The 22,516-nt window shown below is 40.2% G+C and overlaps 1 protein-coding gene across 1 annotated transcript in view; it reads left to right on the top strand.

Annotated features, from left to right (window-relative positions):
* The window catches only part of ZNF407 (zinc finger protein 407), a 464,217-nt gene that overhangs the window by 286,397 nt on the left and 155,304 nt on the right, over positions 1 to 22,516 (top strand). Inside the window, exon 7 of the mRNA XM_062201806.1 lies at positions 5,330 to 5,450. Coding sequence (XP_062057790.1) covers positions 5,330 to 5,450 — 121 coding nt within the window. The remainder of the gene's footprint in view (positions 1 to 5,329; positions 5,451 to 22,516) is intronic.

Consider the following 22,516-nt stretch of genomic DNA (forward strand, 5'->3'; position numbering starts at 1 on the left):
CAAAGCATGTGCAAAACCTTTGCAGTGGAAACTTCAAAACACCACTGAGAAAAAATAAATAGATCTAAGTAGAATAACAGACCATGTTCATGGAGCAGAAGATTTATTGTTGTCCACATTATAGTTACTCCCACATTGGTGAGTCCAGGTCTCATCTCTGTTTTTAAGAAATTGACAAGTTGATTTTAAACTTCATATGGAAATGCAAAGGTCTGAAATAGTCAAACAAGGTCAGGAAAGAAGAACAAAAGTGGAGGGCTTATACTACCTGACTTCAAGACTTATTATAAAGCTACAGTGTTCAGGCTATCCTGATGTTGTCATCAAGGTGGACAGTGTGTCACTGGGACAGAATGGAGGTCACAGAAATTGACTCACACCCTGTGATTAGTTAGTTTTTCGACACAGGAGCAAAGATTTATCCTTTTCAGCATATGATTGGGAACAACTGCATTCATGTACAGTAAAAGTGAATTTTGATTCATACTTTGTACTGTACTTCATGTATGTAGATTAGCTCAAACTGGTCATAATCTAAATGTAAAATCTAAAACTTTAAATCCTGGATGAAAACATAGGTGAAAAAAAATCTTTGTCACTTTGAAATATCAAAGATTTCTTAAATTGCATTATCAATAACTTCATCTAGAAAAGAAGTAACTTGAAAAATTATAAGTTGATAACCTACAAGCTTCATCAAGTAACAAGCTTCTCAGCTTCAAAGGCACCATATTGACAGTTAGCAGGTAAATGACAGATGGGGAGACGTTATGTCCACACCACAAAGTTTGAAAGGATTTGTTTCTAGAATACTTAAACAACTCCCAAACCATAATTCTGAGAAAACGGCCACTCACAAACAAGTTAAAAAGAATGGTGAGGTAGTTCAACCAAAGAATATATGTATATTTTATACACACACACACACACACACCCGTATTCTATTCCTATGGGATAGATATATGGTGAATATGTATGTGAGAAAATCCTCAACGTCTTTAGAAAAGCATAGATTTAAAGTGCTAATGACAACAAAGGGGAGGATTTGGAGCAACAGGAACCTTCACGTACCCCTGGTGAGAGTATAAAATGGTAAGACCACTAGGGGAAATAGGTTAGCGCTTTTGCAAAGCGATGTGTGCCTACCACACTGCCCTGCCATTCTACTACTGGGTATTTTCCCAAGAAAAAAAGCACATATATGTTCAGCAATGACCTGCACATCTTGCTTATAGCAAATTTATTTGTTGAAATAGTCAAACATGAATACTCTGGTGTCCTTCAATGAGTAAGTGCATACATAAACTGCGTTACATCTTTCTGATGGAACACTGCTCAGCTGTGAGAATAAGTGGAGTGCTGCTTCCTGTAGCAGCATGAGTGCACCATGGAATCATTACGCTGGGACAGAGAGCCTAGTTCACAAAGGCTGTTATGTGTTTCCATGTATATAAATTCTAGAAAATAGATAAAGTGAAGGTACTTCAAAAAGTTAATGAAAGTAGAATTGGAAGGTGAATTTATTTTGCTGTAAAAATATTGAAACCCATGCATAGGTTTTTCATAATGCACATTTTTCGTGAATTTTTTGAAGATATCTCGAAGTTATTTTACTCCAAAATAAGCACAAATATAGAGTAACAGAAAGTAGGCATGTACTGCCCTCAGGATGAGTGGTGCTTATCTCGACTGTGGTGCTGGTTTCATCAGTAACCAAATGTACCCATGTGTGTCGCCGCTGTTCCTTACTGAAGCTGTTTATGCTGTATACTATTTATATTCTACCTTGCTACTCAGTCTGGAGAGACTTCTATCAGGTTAGTCACAATATCACTAATAGGTACAATTTCTTCCAGATTACTGCTTTCCCTTTCTAACTTTTTTTTTGTGTGAACTGTATTTTGATATAGGTGTGAGGTTAAATTACTACTCATCAAATTTAATAAACAAATTCAGGTTCTTTTTTTGTTTTAAAGATTTATTTATTTGAAAGTCAGGGAGAGAGAGAGAGAGAGAGAGAGATTGAGATTGAGATTGACTCTATCCATTGGTTCACTCCCCAAATGGCTACAATGGCCAGGACTGGGCCAGGCCAAAGCCAGGAACCAGGTGCTTCATTGAGGTCTCCCACGTAGGTGCAGGGGTCCAAACACCTGGGCCATCTTTCACTGCTTTTCCCAGGCCATTAGCAGAGAGCTGGGACAGAGTGAAGCAGGTGGGACACAAATTGGTGCCCGTTTCAGATGCCATCATTGCAGGTGGCAGGTTTACCCAGTATGCCGCAACAATTCTTATAATGGACATAACTACTTTCAGTTTTGCTTTAGACTTACACAATACAATTATAATATATTGTCCCTTGAATTTACACAAAATATCCTATGATCATGACAGTGGATTTTTGTATGAGTCACACCAATATGACTGAATTGCCTATAGCCATTTGAGTTTCTTGACCAGAAGTTTAGAATCTGAGAACAAATTGTTGAAGCAGCTCTTGGCTGACTGCTTCTTTAGAGTATTGTATATGGCTAAAAGAGAAAAATATTTCAACTTAAATACATTTGATCTCTGTACATAGTCTTGAAAATAAAACACAACAAAGGTATATCAAATAGAAACATTTCCTGGTCAGATCTGTTAAATTTTATCATTATATATCCTGTTCACTATGCAAGACCAATTGCTTTTTTCTAAGATTTATTTATTTATTTATTTGAAAGGCAGAGTAACACACATAGGGTGGCAGGGGGTTGGTGGTGGAGGGAGATAAGAGAATCTTCCATCTGCTCCCCGAATGGCCACAACAGCTGAGCATAAGCCAGGCCAAAGCCAGGAACCCGGAACTCCACCCAGGTCTCATACACGAGTGGCAGGGATGCAGGTACTTGGACCACCAGGTTTTTTAGCAGGAAGCTAGATTCAAAGCAGAGGAGCCGAGACTTGAACCGGAAATCCAGTATGGGACGCAGGCCTCCCAAGTGCCAGCTTCACTTGCTGTGCCACCACCCCTGCTCCAATGATGTTAATCGTTTTGCTGGTTGTGAGCTATTCCTGGGAGCCATTTCTTGCCCTTCTTTTTGTCTTCGACAGAGGCTTGTTTACACTTGCCAGTGTTTAGGCAGTGCTAGCCTAATAATATAAAAGCAGCTCTTTATCGAACACTCTGATAAGTGTGCTTTCTATATTTTTGTCATATTTAACCCTCACAAATTACTCTCCATATTCGGTGGCATATGTCTTGCTCAAGTGATCTAACAGGTAGGATGTGACAGAACCAGGACTGGGACTGAAGTTCATCTGGCTTTACTTAACTACTTTGCTGTGCTGTAAAGGACATAAAAACAGCCCCAACAAGGTCTGTGTGCATTCACAGAAATATGACTGCAGTTAAGGGTAAAGCCGCATATACATTCTAGTTTCATAACATATTATTTTGTTGATAGTCATACTGATGTGTAATTTAAATACCTCCTATATTTATGTATATATAAATGCATACACAAATACATATATATATACATATATATATTACTTCTTTCAGAGGTAAAGAGTAATATATAGAAAATTATAAATGTTCAGTCAGACAAGGAGAGCCCCTGCCACTGGTTCACTCTCCAGATACCAAAAGTGACCATTCTTCAGTGTGGGTGTCAGAATCCCATGTTCTTTAGCCATCACCACTGATGTCCAGAATATACATGGGAAGGAAGTGGATTCAGGGGCCAGAGCAGGAGTTGAACCCAGGCATTCTGATGTAGAACATGGGTTTTTAACCACAAGGCTAAACCCTGGAATGACTTTAAACCAGGATACCCCATAATTCATTAAATAAGTTAGTATACTACACATAAAACTTGGGGGGAAAAGTTTGTTGAGATGAATATTGCTATATATTGCATTTTTGGAAATTTAGAATGAGGTTTTCCCTAGTTCATCAGAGTCCAATAGAAACATAATATGAACTATGCTGGAGCATTTCAAATTTTGGTTCAAAACATTTTTGAAATCCACACATACAGAGGATCTTCAAAAATTTCATGCATATTAAAGACACTATCATTTCACTTTTTGTGTGCCTAAATCACAACTTTTAATTCTTTTTCCCATAAACATTTTTAATTCACCTGAAGTATGTGGGTTGGTTCCCAGCAACTATATTGAAAAATAAGAAAAACATGTGAAATCACTTTTGTGATATAGTTCATTTAGCCAAATATATCCAACTTTTTTTTATCATTTCTTCATGTAATTAACTTAAAGATTTTTTAAATTTATTTATTTGAAAGGCAGAGTTATAGAGAGAGGAGGAGAGACAGAGAAACAGATCTTTCATCTGCTTGCTCACTCCCCAAATGGCAGCAATGGCCTGGGCTGAGCCAGACCAAAGCCAGAAGACCAGAGCTGTTTCTGGGTCTCCAACAAGGATGTAGAGGCCCAAGGACTTGGCTCGTCTTCCACTGCTTTCCCAGGCTCATTAACAAGGAGTTGAATAGGAAGTGGAGCAGCTGGGGCTGGAACTGGCACCCATATGGGATGCTGGCATCATAGTTGAAGGCTTAACCTGCTATGCCACTACACTGTCCCCCATGAAATCGATTAAGCTTTGTTAACAATATTTCATTGTATTTCATTTTAAGAATTTGAAATTCGATGTGCACTTTACATGTCTCAATTTGGAGGCTAAGTTCTCAATTGAAATGCATGACCTATGTTTAGATTTGATAAAACTTACACTTCAAAAACTAGACGCACATTTCCAAGCTGTTCTGACCATATTTAGACATTTTTTCAATAGCAGATTTGAGTATCAGTTTCTAAACATAATTTTTAGAGAATTAAAATGTTGTCTGTATTATATATATTATACCTACACAGAATTGATATCTTTTAAAGTGGTGTTAAATAATAATTTAAATATTTCTTTGAGGCCTCCATTTTTTTACTCAGTGAACTGTATTTTCTTTTACTTCTAATGCTTTTTTAAGTTGTGTTCATTTATAACTTGGTTTTATTTATTTTTCTCATTCTCAATAACAAGACCTTAAGGTTTAGCATTATATATTTGATGTATATCTCTGTTTTTTGTGATTTTAACATTACTGAAATTTTAATGATGACTCTAATGTAACAACTTGTTAAATCATTCTAGGTACCTCTAATGTTGATTCCTGTTTGTATAAGATTCATTTTAATTGTATGTTATGCACCTTGCTCATGTTCTAACATAGAAACAAAAATCAATGATTTAATCTAACTTTCTCACTGTGAGAATATTCAAATATTCTAAAGTCATTATTCACATGAAATGTTTCTTCATCTGTAACAGGAGAAAAACCTTTCAAGTGTGATGAGTGTAACTTTGCTTCCACAACCCAGTCCCATTTGACGCGACATAAGCGTGTGCACACTGGAGAAAAGCCGTACAGATGCCCCTGGTGTGACTACAGGTAACGAACGCCTCCTCCCGAGCAGCGCGTCCGCTGGGCCGCCATGCTAGCTCACCATCCTGTTAAATGACCTGTAAAAAGAGTTTTCTAATCAGCTGTCATGGGCGTATTCCACGGCATGGTTTCGTTTTAGTTTGGGAGTTTTATGTGTAATTTTAGTGATCTTTTTTTCAGATAGGCTGTGTTCTTTCAAAATTGAAGTTCATAGTAAACTGAGAGGATAGTGCAGTGACTTCTCATACATCCTCTGCCCCTGCTGGTGCAGAGCCTCCTGGTCTTCAACATCTCCACCAGAAGGAGGCATCGTTGGTGACCATAGTGGAACTTATGCTGTTACTTTGTTTTCACCTGGAGTCTCCAGAATGCCTTAGAATTCCTTCTGCACAGTCTATGCATTTAGACAAGTTTTTAGTGTCATTGATCCACCATTGTAGTATCATATAAAGTTGGTGATTGTTAAATACAAAGTTCTTTTCCATTTTTTGTGATCTTACTAGTTAGGTTTTATGATCGTTTGTTACACCTGAGTCTAATGATTTTTATTTTGCTATGCATTGTAAGGTGTCATACCTGTTAATTGATCAGTTAGCGCATAAATGATAGTTCATCTTCTGAGAGTGAAGCATGCATTTAGATAGTAAAGATGGTGTCAGCAGTATTCGCTGCCCTGAATGGTATGAGCGTAGAAGGTGACTGAAGACTCCACAATGAGTGAAGTGCAGATTGGTCTGGGCGAGCCCAGGGGCCTCCGAGCACTTGGAGCAGGATCATGTTGAGCCCAGCTGATGTCTTCACAGAGGAGGGAGCGTCGGCCATGGCATAGAGTACGGTGGAGTGCCAAGGACTCAGGTGCATTCTAAGAAGATGTGGGCTGTCGGTGACTGGGCGATATTGCAGAGGTTCTTAGAGGCAGGAGCCCCAGTGCAGAATGTGAAGTGGACTTGGGCAGTGTAGCGTCGTCTGGCTCACCAGTATGCGGAGGTGTGAGTACAAAGGTACCGGGAAAAGGCGAGATGGAGAATGTCCCTTGCAGCTGGGTCGGCCTGTCCTGGACCCCAGTGCTGGTCTGGAGGGCACTAGCAGGAGTGCTGACAGCACTGCTACCCGCGTCAGAGTCTGCTGCCACACATGGGAACGGCTGCTCTTGTTTTAAAACAGCAGCATTGCACACTTGATATTTTTACCCACATATGATGACAGAGAAATGTGGGTGTCACGCAGCTGGCGTGGACACCATCCCTCCCCTAGCGTGGAGTTGAGACATGCTTCCCAGGTCAGGACTCAGCCTTTCCCAGTCAACCACATTTTGAAATATGGGTTCTTCAAAAATAACATGTAAAGCTCTTTTCCTGTATAGTTGAGATCATACTGTAAGACACAGAAAAGCATTTAGAAAAATAAAAATTTTCTTCAGTTTTCATTTTAGCACTTGGGCTTATATACTTTCAGTCTGTACCTGATGCATATTTTGCTCCTGTCTTGGGGGAGATATTTTGTTTGTTTGAGTGCAAATTTTTCATACTTAACAAGTTGTAACTACCTTCCCATGCCAGTAATAAATCTTCTGTGTAATGGTGATTTTCAAACTGAAAGTAGCAGTCCTATAGTTTCAAATAAGACTGTGTACGAAATGCCACATATAAATAGGTAAAAGTGGTATTCACCACTTGCAAGTAGATTTCATAGTTAAAATGGGAAGTATTTATTTATTGTAACATTTATGGATAGTATCGTCAGACTTTTGATAGGTAAACATTTTTAAAAAGAGGAGAATTGTTGATAAAGTTACCGCTGAGTTAGCCTCAACATCCCAATTTTGTCTTCAGTTTGGGGTAAGCACACACCACACAGGGTCCAGTCTAGGTGTCCTGTAGCTGTGTCACGTTTATCTCTCGGAGCTTCTGCTGCTTTCTTTGGGAAATCAGTGGCTGTTCCATCGAGGATCCTGCGCCCTCAGATCAGAGACCCGCTGACCGTGCAGTCCGAGCCTGACACAGGGCTTCGTTTGGTACACATTGGCCCTCGGTTTTGCTGCCATCTCAGGTGACTGGCTTGCTTGTTGGTTGTGTTTATTGTGCTTTTCAGTCTCTGTGCGCTGTTCAGGGAGTAAATGCAGGTGACTTACTGTCTGGAGGGGTTCACTTGTTAAAATTTACTTCACAATGCATGCCAAGATTCAGTTTGTTTTTTGCAGTTTTTGAAGTAGTTAAAATTTTACCAAATCTAAAATCAGTTGCTGGATAACTGCTGAAATACCTTACAGTTTCAAAATGCCTAGTTTGAAAAGGTTTTATTCATTAAATATCTGAGCATCAGAATGCTTTAATTTAATGAGAAGAAATTTTTTGTAAAGTTAATGAAGTTGAAAAATGAAATTTATCAAATTCATTTACAATGAAAGAAGAGTTATAATTAGATTATGATGTTACAATGAATAGATTTTCATTCATAAGAAAAAAATAGAAAACCACTCTTCTAAATTATAATTTAATACAGTATGGTCCCAGGTAATGCTGTTATGCAATAATCAATTTATTTCAGGTTTTTATAGGATGCCGGTGCTACAGGCCAGGGCATTAACCCGCTGTGCCACAGCACCGGCCCCGGATCTATGATTTGTTTTAAAGATTTATTTACTGTATTTGAATGGCAGTTATATAAAGATTCCTTCCATACACTCATTCACTCCCCAAATGGCTTCACAAGCTGTTGGTAGGACAGGAAGAAGCCAGGAGCTTCCTCTGGGTCTCCTATGTGGGTGGCAGGGGTGCCGCTGCTTTTCCAGGCCATTAGAAGGGAGTTGGATTGGGAGCAGAGAAGCCAGGTCTATAACCGGCACCCATATGAGTTGTCAGCATTGCTGGTGACAGCTTAACCACTATGAAGCGTTTGATAGACCACTACAGAAGTTGTGATTCTTTTCTCTCTTATTAGTTGTGTTCCTTGATAGATACAACTTTGTGTGCATATAAACATTTTTCAAAGTGTTTCAGGTTTTCTTGATTTGAAAGGGCATTGTACTCTTTGCAAAGGTTGAGGTCCCTGTTCAAGTTGCCCTTCTACAATAACATCATTTCTTGTTAGTAGTGCGCTTCATCCAGCTCGATCCCATCCCTGTTGTATGTCCATCAGGTCCTGTGTTAGGAAGGAGGGGAGCTGGAAGAGAAGAGACAAAGGAAATGCTAACTACTCTGATCTGATCGATACATGCTGCATAGATGTACTGAAATACCACAGTGCATGCACCCTGTAAGTTTGTACAGTTGTTACATGTTAATCAAAAAATTTAAAAGCATAGCACAAGACTGGCATTGTGGTGTAGCAGGTAAAGCCATAACCTGCTATGTCAACATCCCATATGGCTGCTGCTTCCGGTACCAGCTGCTCCACTTCCAATCCAGGTGCCTGCTTATGTGCCTGGGAAAAGCAGTGGAAGATGACCCAAGTGACTGAGCCCCTGTACCCATATGGGAGACCCAGAGGAAACTCCTGGCTTCAGCCTGGTCCAGCCCCAGCTGTTGAGGCCGTTTGGGGAGTGAATCAGAGGGTGGAAGAGCAAGTTTTTCTATCTGTCTCTCCCTCTCTCTGCCTTTCAAATAAATAAAATAAATCTTTTTAAAAAATGTATAGCAAATACAGTTGTATACAGTATCTAATGCTTGATAGTGATAATAGTGACTATGTTTCTGGTTTATGTATTTTTTTAAAAAAAGCAGTTAGTGTTTTCTAAGTGTATGGCTATTGTCCAATTAATTAATACTTCGGACATTTAAGTCCAGTCGTATCCACTGAATTTCCTTTTGAAATGTTTAATATTTTTGATAAAAGGGTTATTTTTATCTGTATTTAAAACTTTTGAGTAATTTGGTCTTTCTGTTCTCTCAAGAGGTTTACTAGTCTTGATAGTCATGGTTAAATTTGCTTTTAAGTAGTCAACAAAGACAAGCTGAAATTGCACTGAGTACAATCAGTGTGAAATAGGAGAATAGGTGCAGAGTTATGGATTATGGATGAAATGTGGGTCTTAGAACTTGTATCTTTTATTGTTGATGAGAAAAAGATTTGAAATGAGCAGATAAGTTCAAAATGATTAATTTGCTTGCATAGTATAGGAAGAACAAGATAATCACCAACACATTTACCTCACATAAACAAAGGGAATGCTTTTGCCATGTGATATTTGTGGATGATCATATATTCAGATGGCCACATATTTTAGGGGCATATATTCTTATTTATCTTATTAGTATCACTTCATAATGTTTATTGCTCAAAATATTTAAATAACTTTTTCCCATTGAGATTTTTATTTGCTTAATGTAAGTGGATAGGAATTACTCCTATAGAGTATTCCTGTCTTTGTCATTATGAACATTTATTTGCAGGTAAATTATCATCATTAGAACCTGAAATATTATTTAAATTTTGTTTGAAAATATATTTCTCATTTTGTACATTGAACATTAATGGTGAAATATTAGTAATTATAATTATTCATGAGAAGTAACATAGATTTGTTTACAAAAGAATTTTATAATTTGTCTTGTGAACCTGGGGCTATTTTTCAAGTTTGCATTATTAATTTAGGAAATGACATCTCAATCTATTTAGATGTAAACATGTTCCCTCTTCCTTAGCTTTTACTGTCTAAAATATCCAAAAGTCTAATTCATTACAAATCAGTATGTTACACCATTACTATAAAACTTTTTCACCATTAATTATTATTCATTATAATTTCAAAGCATAAATTTAGATTCATAGCACAGTGCCCTAATATATTATTTATGCAGCAAATTCTTTAGAAATGTTTTTATATTAAAACAGAAACATTTTACTATCGTCTTATCTCCCTTTTTAATGTACTGTCACCTCTATATTAATGAGAGAATTAGAGAAGAAACTTTCATATGTTATGGTGCATAGACTTTCTAATAGTGTAACCTATAGAATATGTGCATATCCCACTGTTTTGTTTCATTTGTTATATTGACTTCCACATGAGAGTAGATGGGTTTCACTAAAGTGGCCACAGTTGGGCTCTTGTTTATAGGAAACTTACCTTCCTTTTTTTTTCTTTTAATTTTTAGGCTAAAGGGAGAAATATAATAAATGCGTACAAAAGAGTAAAATACTAATAAACCATGAAAAGTATCAAACTGCTACCTCCCATATTCAAAATATTAAGGGTAATCCCTTAAAACATTTAATTTTTTAAAAAGTTCGCTGGCATTGTCACAGTAGAGAACAGTCATGGTGTTCTTGTCTTCACGCAAGAAAGAATTCAGGTGTGAGACTGAGAACAAGGTAGCAAGGTCTGATTGGGGACAGGGCATCTGTCAGAATGGGAAGGACAGAGAGAGAGTGCCCAGTCAGACGGGGCGAGAGCGAGGTTACCTGGTTGAGTGGAGAGAATACACCTGGCAGGCCAGGCGGGTGGCTCAGTGAGAGCAGAGAGCTCAGTGCAGTCTTTGTTTAGGCTCCAGTTTTTAAGGGAGCCTCTCTTTACCCCCTCCCCCTTCTCCTCCAGGACAAAGGGTTTGCTGAGTGTAAGGAGAAAAATTCCTTCCCAAGTTTGTTATCAGACAAGGGGAGTCTTGCCGGCTCAGGCCAGGGGGCTCCCCTCTATGGTACCTGCCTTGGAGGAGAATATAGACGTTTTCTGAGGCCAGGTATCCCATTTAGTGCAGAGGAGAGAGCTTTCCCGTGGGGGAAGGGCTGGGACCACCGGCAAGGTTATCAGAGTGAAGTGCAGATGCTGGGCTTCTGCAGAGGCCTGTTTCCCCATGCCCCCCCCCCCACACACACACACGCACAGACTAATTTCTAACTTCCTACCTAACAGAATCATGTCCCTTAAATTTTTTATTTCTGGATTTTGTTGTTTATTTGAAAGGCAGCGAGAAATAGAGAGGTCTTTGGGAATGCTGGTTCATTCCCAAAATGCCTGCAATCGCCAGGGCTGGGCCAGGCTAAAGCCAGGAGCCAGGAACTCCATCCTGGTCTCCCACCTGGGTGGCAGGGAGCCAAGTATCTGACCATCACCTGCTGCTTTCCAGGGTGCACATTATTAGGATGCTGGATCAGCACTGGGACCAGGACTCAAACCCAGACGCTGATTCGGGGTGCAGGCTTTCCAAGCAGTGTCGTAACTGCTACATCAAATACATTAAACGTCTTTTAGTACATTATAGAAAACCAAAATTTGCAGCTAAACAATGGCCGTTTCATTTTTTGTTTTCTGTGTCCCTGTCATTGAACATGGAATGGTCAGTGTTCTATGGGACTAGTTTTGGCCAGATTTTTCCTCTAGTACTTCTAACCTTACATTTACTTCTTTATTAAAAAAACATTTAATCTTCTACCTTTTTCCCCACAGTTTTCTGTATTCAGCACTTGAAATCATAGCCCTAAATATAAATACCACAATTCATACATCGGAGGAATGGAATTTATAATTCCTGCCTCATAGTAAATATTCACCACATTGTTTTGCTGAGTTTATAGGCAATGCTCTTTGATTTTTTTTTTCCCTACTTGAAGATTGATTTTGCTAGTATTTTCCACAGGAGTCTTTATCATGAAAACAGTTGTGACCTCATGAGGGTTTTGGGGTTCTTTTCTGGATCAGAGGAGGGTAAGGATATGTGGAGGAGCTCCCTACCTATGATAGTGTTACCTCGGCTGCAGGTGTGCTCACCTCTGGCCGTACTCCCTAATTCCACTTTTATTATTCACCTGAATACTTTGTTTAGTATTTTCCAATGATCGGATTTGCAGTTTCTTACATCTGTGATCAGAGCAGGAAGTTTACTGTGTGTTACTACTGTTTGAAATGTGACTGTATCCTAGAAAATTTTTGTCAAAAAATACTTCTTCTAGAATTTTGTCTTAACTTTGTATATTGCTGGAAGCATTTTTAAGGAAATTTACAATGACAAAGCAGTTATACTTACGATCTTTGTTTATTTCTGCTAAAAGTTTGTTTTAATTTCTCCAGTGCATATTTTTCCAGAATATCTTAACTACATAAATATTTTAGATCATGGATAATAATATGCATTTTTAGAAATTTTTCTATATAGGCATTTTATGCTTATTATGTATGACTTAATAATGAGAGAAGACAGCTACAATGATGTTAAGAGTTGAACACGTAACAGGGTTCCTGGTGCTTGTCTTCCATTTATTTCAACAGCATCCGAGTTACAGAGACCAGCTCTGTAGGGAGTAACTTTCTCCTTTTGGTTAATCTCTTCAGAGTTTCATTTTTCCTTTGGCTTCCTGTGCAGGTTTGTGGGTTGTACCAGAAGCAATGGAACAAGCTTGAATTTTCCCTGAATGGTGACAATGAGGGAAAAATAGATGTTTGCCTTTGTAGCAAACCTATTATACATATTGAGAAGGAAATGAAATCCTTGCTGAAAACAAACACACAGTTTCATTTTCCCAAGAATCAGAAGTATCAAATCTTTGTTTTTTTTTTTTTTAAATTTCAGATGAAAACACTACATAAAAATAATGGGTGAAAATAGTATTAGTATTAGATGCTACTGATGTTTAAAGCAATATCATTGCTGCAGTCCTAATAGAAGAACAAACTTTAAAATCAAAGCTATTTTTGTCATTGAAAGTACTAATCAATATATTTCATTATTTTGTTGATCTCAAGTTTGTATCTCTTTGTAGTTTACTATGACGCTCATCTACTTAATGAAATCAGAAACAGACTGAAAGAGTAGTTGGAAAGCCTGACAGTCTAATCTGCTTCCTAAGTTTTCTCAGGATAATGATTCCAAGGCTTTACATGGCGATGAATTTCTTTTGAAACAGATGTGCCCATTCCGTGTGTGGTGCTTGCCTGGGGCATGTTGCCGATTTCTGCTTGCCACCTTCACACAGTTAAGCCAGCCACAGGTAGATGTCAGTGTCAGGGCTGCCTGATCCTGGCAAGCCGAGATGTTGCCTGAGCAGGTTCTCCAGCATGTGTGAGGGGTGGGAGTAGATGTCTCTGGTAAGTCGCGGTGGGCTTCTTTGTGGGGTTCCCTGATAAAACGAGGCCGGCTCTTGGATCATCCTTTGGAGTTTTCTGTCCTGAAGCTGGAGGTTGTGCTGTGTGAAGCTGCTCTGTACTCTCCCTGATGGATACTGTCCCTTTGCAGCAGAAGTTGAGTTCTTCCTGAGAAAACGTCCTCCTTTCTCTGCCTGCCTCTTTCATTAGACAGTTTTACTTTGATCATTCTAATTGTGTTTTAGCTGTGGTCTTGTATTTTCTGTGTCTTTTCCTGTTACTTGTTTTATTCACACTTTACTGTTCCGCCCTGTAACCTGCAGCCCTAGGCTTCCTAAAGTTTTTGTTTCAGCCTAGCCAGCTGTGTGAGGATATAGAACAAGGGTTTATGTTTGGCCATAAGTTAATATTGGTAAATTTAAATCTGAAAATATTTTGCTTAAATAAAAAATAAACTTAGAGATTTGAAAGCTAGTAGTCTGCAGAGCATTAGAAGTTGCAGATTGGGTAGAAGTCTTTCAAAGGGAAGGATTCTGAAGTATTGCTTTCTGTTTATCAGTACAGTACGGCAAGTTGTTTTGTTTGTTGGTATAACTGCAATAGGCATTGGGATCACAGATTAATTAGAAGAGCCATTTTGAACACAAAGTGACCATACATTCCCACTGCTATCTGAAAGTAGAATCTAGATAAACATGTTTATTTAACTTGCTGTTTTTGAATCCCAAATCCAGTCATTATAGAAGACCAAAGCCATCTTTGGGGATGGTCTTTCTACAAGGAATTGCTATGGACAGTCCCTTGGGTGGTAGTTAGATATATCTATGTATATTGTGGTAGGAATAAAGGCCTTAGAGATGAAAAAAATAGAAGATACTTTTTTGTGCAATAGTGTCTTGCATAATAACTAATTCCTCAGACACCAGAGCTATTATCACACAGCAAAACACTTTACCATGTAACTATCTATATCTTCTAGCATTAGACGCTCATACCATATAGCTCATTAGAAAACACTGTAATCACAGGAGAGGCTGATAACAGTCAGTAGGATATTGTGTGCATCCCTAAGTAGGTAATTGGCTTTGACCTCAGGTGTAGGCCTGAGTGAGAGTAGTACAACAAAGCAGAATAACTTTGACATGTATCCAGGTTTGACCAGTTGTCATTAATATGCTCATAACACTAAAATACTAGCTGTTTCTTTTTGTTTTCAGCTTCTTTGTTTCAACATATTCAAAAACATTGCCTCTCTGGTGCTGTTACAGAAACCGTGTGTGGGGTGGGGCTGGGGGAGTTCAGACGTGCGGACAACAGTGATGCAGTCTGTTTTGTGCGGCAGAGAGCTTTGCCTGTCAGTGTTATTTTCTTTATGCTGTCTTTATGGGATAAGATGCTGCCTTCTATGTGGTAGTATATATGGTTTATATTTTGGCTTTTTCATCCGAATTTTTAACATAATATATATCTTTTATAAATTTCATAGTTTATCTTCTTTATCAAGGGTACATAGCATAAGCTTTTTGTTGCCATTTTCTTATAATTTATGTTATTTTCCTGTTTACTGCACTTGTAAGAAGTTCTAGAAAAAGAGCTGCTCCTGAATATTTTTGTGTTTTTGGTAAAACAGTGTTCACTGTTCCTAACTACAGAGCACTACAAGTGACCTGTATTTCAAATAAACTAGAAAGTCAATAACACAATATGCACAATATATAACCTAATACTTCTCCTTAAAGGGGATTTAAACTTAATACCACTCTTTCCTCTTCCTTCTTAAACATTAATTTCTGATTCTTAATGATTTTACCTTAAATCTTGCTAAATAGCCTAGTCCCTCACTTTGTACTGTCCGTATCAGCTCTGGTACCATTTGGAGACTTCTCACTGTGTAGGTTTTAGATACATCTTGATTAGTTTGGTCTTTTGATTCCTCAAGACATTTTATATCTTCACTACAAAATTAAAATATTTAACACATATTTAAAATAGCATTAAAACAAATAAGAAATAAAAAAGCAAATATTTTTCTCTTGGAGAGAAAACATGGTAAATGTTGAGTGTGTTTAATTAAGGTGATCAATCTGGATGGAAATACCTTGGGCAGGGCAGGGTAGTTGACATTTAGATTTGAGAAGTTAGAGGTGGTTTCTGGCTTAGTGGTTAAGACACTGCTTGGATCACCCGCATCTCCCCTCGGAGGGCCTGGTTGGAGTTCTGGTTCTGCTCCAGTGCTCCAGATTCCAGTTTCCTGGAAAGGACAGCTGGGAGGAAGCAGATGGTAGCTGGAGTGGTTTGTTTCCTGCCATCCATCTGGGAGACCTGCATTTAGTTACCTGACCGTGGCCCACCTTTGAGCCATTTGGGGAGTCAATCCGCAGACGGGAGGGTTCTATCTCCTCTCTCCCTCATACCTGTCCCTCTTCCCTCCTCTGCTCCCATTCTTCCCCTCCCCCTTCCTCCCTCCTTCCAAATTAAAAAAAAAAAAATGCTTAAAAAAGTGGATAGTATGATTTCTCTATTTTTAAAAAATTGTTTTTGAGAACTTTGTTTTGAACTAGAATTTTCAGGTATCTCTATGACTCATGGTCCCATTCTCTGTTCCCATATTATACTTTTCCTTTGTTTTAAGGTTATCTTCTCGTTCCAGAAAATCTGGGTTGTAGGATATAGGAGATTATGAGATAAAAGGCAGCAAGAAGTCCATTTGGACTTTGACTGCTGTCCTGGCTGGATAGTTTGAGTTTTATCCAATAAAAATGACATAGTCACAGCTCACTTGTGGCAGTAGGAAGGATGAGTCAGGAGGACTCAGGAGATGTGAGGTCATGGAAAGAAAAGTACAAGGATCTGGGCAGAGAACAAGGCTGATGCCATGCTTGCTGGGAAGTAGAAGGAAGGGATGTGTTAACCAAATGAATGACTTGAGGGCAAGGGCCACCAGACCACCTCCAGTGCACTGGCCAGGGCTCCTGCTGGGGGATGTGTCATTCAGCAAGGCACTCCTTCCTGGAGGGAGATGCCCTTTAGAAAAACCTGGAGTCTGGTGTGGCCATTGTTAATTTTGAGAGGTCTAAAAGGAACTGGGTCAGTGGGAGTATGGGTCAGCACTAATCTTTGTGGAATTTGAAGACGACAAGGTGATTGATAGGTGTTGTGGACAGTGTGGAAAGTGGGCCAAACAGAGGCAAAGGAGCACTTCGGGAGAGACTGGGAACTTGGCTCACAGCAAGGGTGCTGCAGAAATGGGAGGGTCTTGCAAACAAGCAGAGAGTACAGCCCTGCAGGGTGTTGGAGTTAAAGGAGGATGACAAGGGTCCCCCCCCCTCCCCGGCCCAGGCCCAGCCCCATCACGGAGGGGCTTGGGACCTTTTGGAAGACCCAGTTTTAGGAAAGTAGTGAGAATGAAAACGGGGTTAGCATGCAGAGGTGACGGGATGGTAAGTGTGAGGATGGCTGGGGTTTGCAGAATCAGATGCAAGGCTGCTCTGTGGAAGAACTGGAACCAAGGACGTGGAGGCAGCTAGAAGGGCAGGCAAGTGGACCGCAGCGCTGTGGTTGCTTTCATGCATTGTCAGGTTGCTTTGTAAATTTTCTCCAGGCACTCATATGCCAAGGTGAAAAGCCAACACAAGAAGCTGAAAATTGCCTTGTATTTGCCGGCCAGGATAGTGTCTGTGAGGTTAGGGTGGAATCCTGAGAACTGCTGGGGCCTGCATGAGTTGGGTCCGTGGGTCGCTGTGTCCAGTCTAGCCTGCTTCCTGATGAAGAGCTCGGGTGTCCGAGCTGCGCTCTCTGCAGCTGCTGTAACCATGTTTCCACATTTCTGGGTGCTGCACGGACTCATACTTCATCTTCATTGTCTTCAACATTGTGAATCAAGAAAATAGAGGTTGTGTTAGAGCGTGTCTCCCCAGCACACATTCCCAAACACTGGGATTTTATTCATCTTGAATGAAGAATTTATACAAAAGGCTATCTTGCTTTAACTGTTCCTTATTAATTTAAAAATCTGTTGCTAACTAACAATTCATTGACTAGTGAACACTCAGTTTAAGTGGAGTCTTTTAACATGCGGCATCCTCCCTTTGGCTTGTTCTAAACAATTTTGGCTAATGTTTCAGGGTTTTCCTAAGACCAGTAAATCTTAACAGGACTTTCTGCTGATATCATCGGCAAGTTGAGGCGTACCCAGTCATTCATTGCATGAACCCCAGCTCCTGCATATTTGCTTACTTACAGCCCATTCAATTTGTGTTTACTTGCCTTTTATTTGCTTATTCCAAGTAATTATGGATGTGGTCTGATACTTTTACCAGTCATAAACTTAAGAATATTTTCTGTGCCCTTTTGTGCTAAAACTTAAGTTGAGACTGTTTTTGATTGAGCCCTATCTTCTTCCAATTGCCGTATTTCCAGAAGTACATAACTCTCCTGGACTGAGTCCTGCCAGGAGAGCTGTGATAATAAGGATCAGGTGGGGGCTGGAAGGTGTGTGTGTAGAATGTGGGAAGAGAAGGCAAGCGTGTCATTCCTAGGGTGAGATGGGGGGCGTGATTTGTTTTCCCGACTTTGGGTGTATTATCGCTGCTCAGTGTTGGTGGCAGTTGTATTAAGCCACTAAGAAGTGGAGAGAAGTCACATACATTGCCCCACAGATCGATGCATGCTATTTTTGCCCTCACTGGCATGTTGTGTGGGTTTCCTTTGAGTCTGTTGAATTTTTTGCTGCTTTGTTTCATTATAAATTGTGGTTACCACAATATTATTAGGATTGCATCTCAGTTTTCGGTTTTAACTCACTATTCAACTTTAAAAAATACCTATTTCCCTTTGCCAGTTGAGAGAGTTTTGTTTTACGAATTTCTGCGCCAACTTTTGGTGCCATTTCTCAGGTACAGATAAAGAAACCCTCCCTGCAGCGCACTAATGCGTGCTGGCTCTAGCATCGGCACTCACTGTTGACGCAGTGAGGACCCTTCCTTTTACGGGGTGTTCGTGGCCTACGGAACAGAGACTCCGAAGGGCCCAGAGCAGGGAAGGCTGTGCTGAGAGAGTGTGCCATCTAGAATATATCCTTGCAGGCTCCAGGAGCTGTGTGCCCCTGCCAGAGAAATATATGGATGAGATCAGCATAAATATATATTTTTAATTACATGTTCCGTCCAATTAATGATTTCTGTATGGCCTTTGAAAATTAATATTATGGGTATAATGATTATACAATCCAAATCTCACTGCTTGAGTTATATAACTACACACAGATGCATATATATTATTACCTTCCTTGCATCTCTTTTCAACAAAACACTGTATTCTCTGATGTAAACGGGAATCAAAACAAGGTTTCAGTTTTATTTTTAAGGGCTTTTTTTCCTAAGTTTAAAAGTGGAATATATGTTTTCTTTAGCTGTAAAAGCACAATCAAGGCAACATGATAAGTGAGTCAGTGTTGTAAAAGTAAAACTAATTTTGCCTTCACTCACATGAGCTATAGAAGGAGGAAGCTTTATTGTCCCTGGGAAGGTGATAAGGCAGAGTAATTGTATATTATACTGTCCTGCAACATCTGCCTGAAGACTGTTGGAGCAATTCATCTATCATGGGCGATACAGCATGTTTTGTCTTTTTGCCTTAACCCGTCCCCACTGCTGGCCTGCGCAGAGCTTTTGATAGGGCCTGCGCCTGGGCTGGGGCGCACATTAATCAGCCCCCTTGTTCAACACTCCAGCTGACATAATTACAACCTGCGCACAGCAGTTATTCAAGTCGAGTCCTTGTCACTCGTGGTGCGAAACTACACAGCTCAGATCCCGGAGGAGATTGCCTTATCACACTGAACAAGGGCTCGCAGGAGCCGAAGAGAATAGAAATGGGAAAATGTCTTCCGGGAGTACTATATATTCCTTTAAAATAAGACATTTGAGAGACTTACAAGGGACAAAGGGAAGTATTGTGTGCAGGGACTGAAATGAACCAGTTATTATTTTTAAATGGATTACAAGGAGCATTTTTATAAAACTGGAGGTAGATCATTAAATAAATCCAGTGGTCCCTCTTCATCAGTGACTCTTCCTATCACTTCTTTTCTTCAGAGGTGATCACATAACTTTAGGAGTATGAGCCGAGCCCTCGGTAGGACTCAGTTAAACAACGTTCGTGATGTGTGCATCTTCAGGCTGCGATATGGCCAGTGCAGACCTGGAGAGCTTTGTGTGCAGAGCGTCAGAGCCCTGAGAACACTCTGCAGACCCCTCTCAGATAAGGAAGCTCACTGCTCCCTGTGGCATCTGAGAGAGGAGCCAGAAAATAAACTTTCTACCTGATTTGTCACGCCTCCTGGCTCTGATCCTCCTTGGGCAGATTCCACCATTCCTCCAGTACACCAGGTGTGAAGGATGGGATCTCTTTTCAGCCACTTAAGTGGTATTTAAAGTTTTATGGCAGGCCCGCCCCCGCCCCTAGTAGACTCCTGAGTCTGTGAGCCGGTGGTGATTTGTGGTCAGGGCTGCCTGACTGCTCACCAGACCGTGCTGCCGTGCACCAATGCCTGGAGTTGTTTGCAAGCTGGCCTTGTTCTTGTTCCCTTAGAATTTTAGATTGTCCCAAGTGAACGTAAGTTGTGGCCTACAGAGTCAGAGATATTGTAAGACACTCTTCTGGCTCAAGGAAAATTTTACTTATCTAACTTAAATTTGAAAAACGTAAAACTAGAAAAGCTAGTCATCATTTGTATACACACACACACACACACAAACGTTTAAGTTACTTGATTTGTAAAAGTTTATATTTTTATGGGTAACTAGCTTCCAGTGAACTTGTAGATGCTTTATGTAGTTCCTGTCCTTCTTTGCGAATATGTTTCCATCTATGATTTTTGCCCTACCTGGTTTCTTTTAATAATATGCTTTGAATGATTGTTGGTATCTAGGAGGCTTATTACACTACCTTTTCCAATGTGATTTTAGTAAAGATTTTTTTTCTCATCACCTGCTTTTTCTGGTTCTTGTCATCTCACTTTGCTAAGCCCAAGTCACTTAATAGAAATGGAAAGAATAAAACCTATTATGTAAGGAAATATACTTGTGCAGGCCAAGAGTTAGGGGTCAGCATTTGGTTCAAAGAGTACAGAATAATAATGGAAAGAAATTTTTCTCAGCAGTTCTTGCCATCCAGGCAGCGATTAGTGCAAAGAAGATACACGATACGTCGGTTAACTCATCTTGCTGAATTTCACAGTTCCCAAGGTTCAAGCAACACTTTCCGCTCAACATTGAGAGAATGTTTTTGTAGTCAAAAGTTTAGGAATCACTCCCTGTATTGCATGCCTGGCCCACTCCCTTCACACACGCACTGATTGGCAGATTAAGGCATCACCGAATTCCTGCAAGGTAACGGAGGAGTGCCGTTTTCTGTCACCCTTCCTTAGCCTCGGACGCACAGTTCCCAGAGCTCTAGAACAGCCTTGTCCTGGGCTCTGTGCACTAATGCCTGCTGCGGGCTTTGCCTGACACTGGGACGTTGGTGTCTCATCAGCACACACGCGTTGTGAGACATCTGATAACTGTTTAAACTTAACACGTTCCACTGTGCTTCCCGGAGCAGGTAGCTTGCCGCCTCAGTGTCAGGTGGACATCTGCTAGGTTGCTGTTTTTGCACAGCAATTGCTTTCTGTCGTCCCTTATACTGAGGATGCACGAGTACATTAGGAAATGAAGCAGTTCATGAAATATGTTTTTCTCTTTGGGACTAAAGAAGATGATTTAGGGAGGAATCCACGTTGTCTAGGGCTTGGTGTTCCCTAAGGTGGCTCCTCCCTCCGTGTGACATGGGACCCTTCCCCCTCTGGCCTCGGTTTAGGTCACGCCACAGAGTGAGTGCAACTGTTCTTTAAACAATAAATTCTAAAGAAATAAATTGGGTTCCTAGCAGAGAAAATATTCAGTGTCACTTCCTAACATTTCATTGTTCTTCAGTAGAGTGGAAAGCGGAAAGGAGGTTGTTAGATTTTAGAAAGTAAGTTCTGTCTCTACCTGAGAGTAGACACCATGAGCTGAGATTTAGATAGAGAGCAATTTAAATGGAAGCGAGCGTGGGAAATGTGAACAGAGGGGGCACAAGTGTGACAGTGGGCAGAATCTTGCGCCGTGCCCATGTCAAGACAGTGTTGTAGCAGCAGGGTTTGTGATGGTGCTCAGTGTTCATTGGAATCAGGGGAAGCCACTTCAGGGGTTTTGAATAGAGGGGGAGACAAGGTAATTTTGGATCCTCAGTGGATAAAGAGCCACAGGCAGGGAGTGCACAGTTCTGTAAGTACAGATGTGCTTTTCAACAGTTTCAGATTTTTTTGGAGATTTCCTTTTATGAAAATGAGCTTTTTGTTAATGTTTGTAACTCATTTCTCCTATCAAATCATATTCTCTTTGAGAGCTTAGCCACTATGATTCACTGTTGTGTTTCTTTGTACTAAATATACATTGAGTAAATTCATTTTGAAAATAAATGCCAATACATAGGAAATTAAGACTTTTCTTGTAACCGTAGTCTTCCCTTATAAATGAAAACAAAAACAATAGTTAGGCTAATGTTATCGTCCATTTGGAAGGGCCTGAAGGTGGGTTTGAAAGACTGGCCTTGCCAGCCTTGGCATTTAGACCAGCGCCGGGAGGCCCAGAGGCTGTATGTGGGCTGGAGATAGGCAGGTGCACTGACCTCTCCACCAGAGTTTCTGGGAAGCTGTGTTCGTGTGCTCACGGTGCCCTCGCCTGTCTCTGCTCTGGGCAGTGATGGACATCAGAACCAGCTGATGTTGAGAGCTGAGATCTAGCAGCCATGGGCCCTGGCCTACCAGAACCTTGCCTTATTCTGACATTACTGACTTCATGGCTGGGGGAGGTCTCCCTTCTTGTGACCGGGCCACACCCTCCTGTGGCCTACTGAGGTGTGATTGGCTTCCCGGGGCTTCTGGAGGAGAAGATAATTCTCATCTGTCAGTTACCTAGACTCCCTTAAGTGTGGGTATACCATAAATTAATGGCCCATTCTTCTATTAATG

This window comes from Lepus europaeus, chromosome 9, assembly GCF_033115175.1.
Source record: "Lepus europaeus isolate LE1 chromosome 9, mLepTim1.pri, whole genome shotgun sequence".
Taxonomy (NCBI): domain Eukaryota; kingdom Metazoa; phylum Chordata; class Mammalia; order Lagomorpha; family Leporidae; genus Lepus; species Lepus europaeus.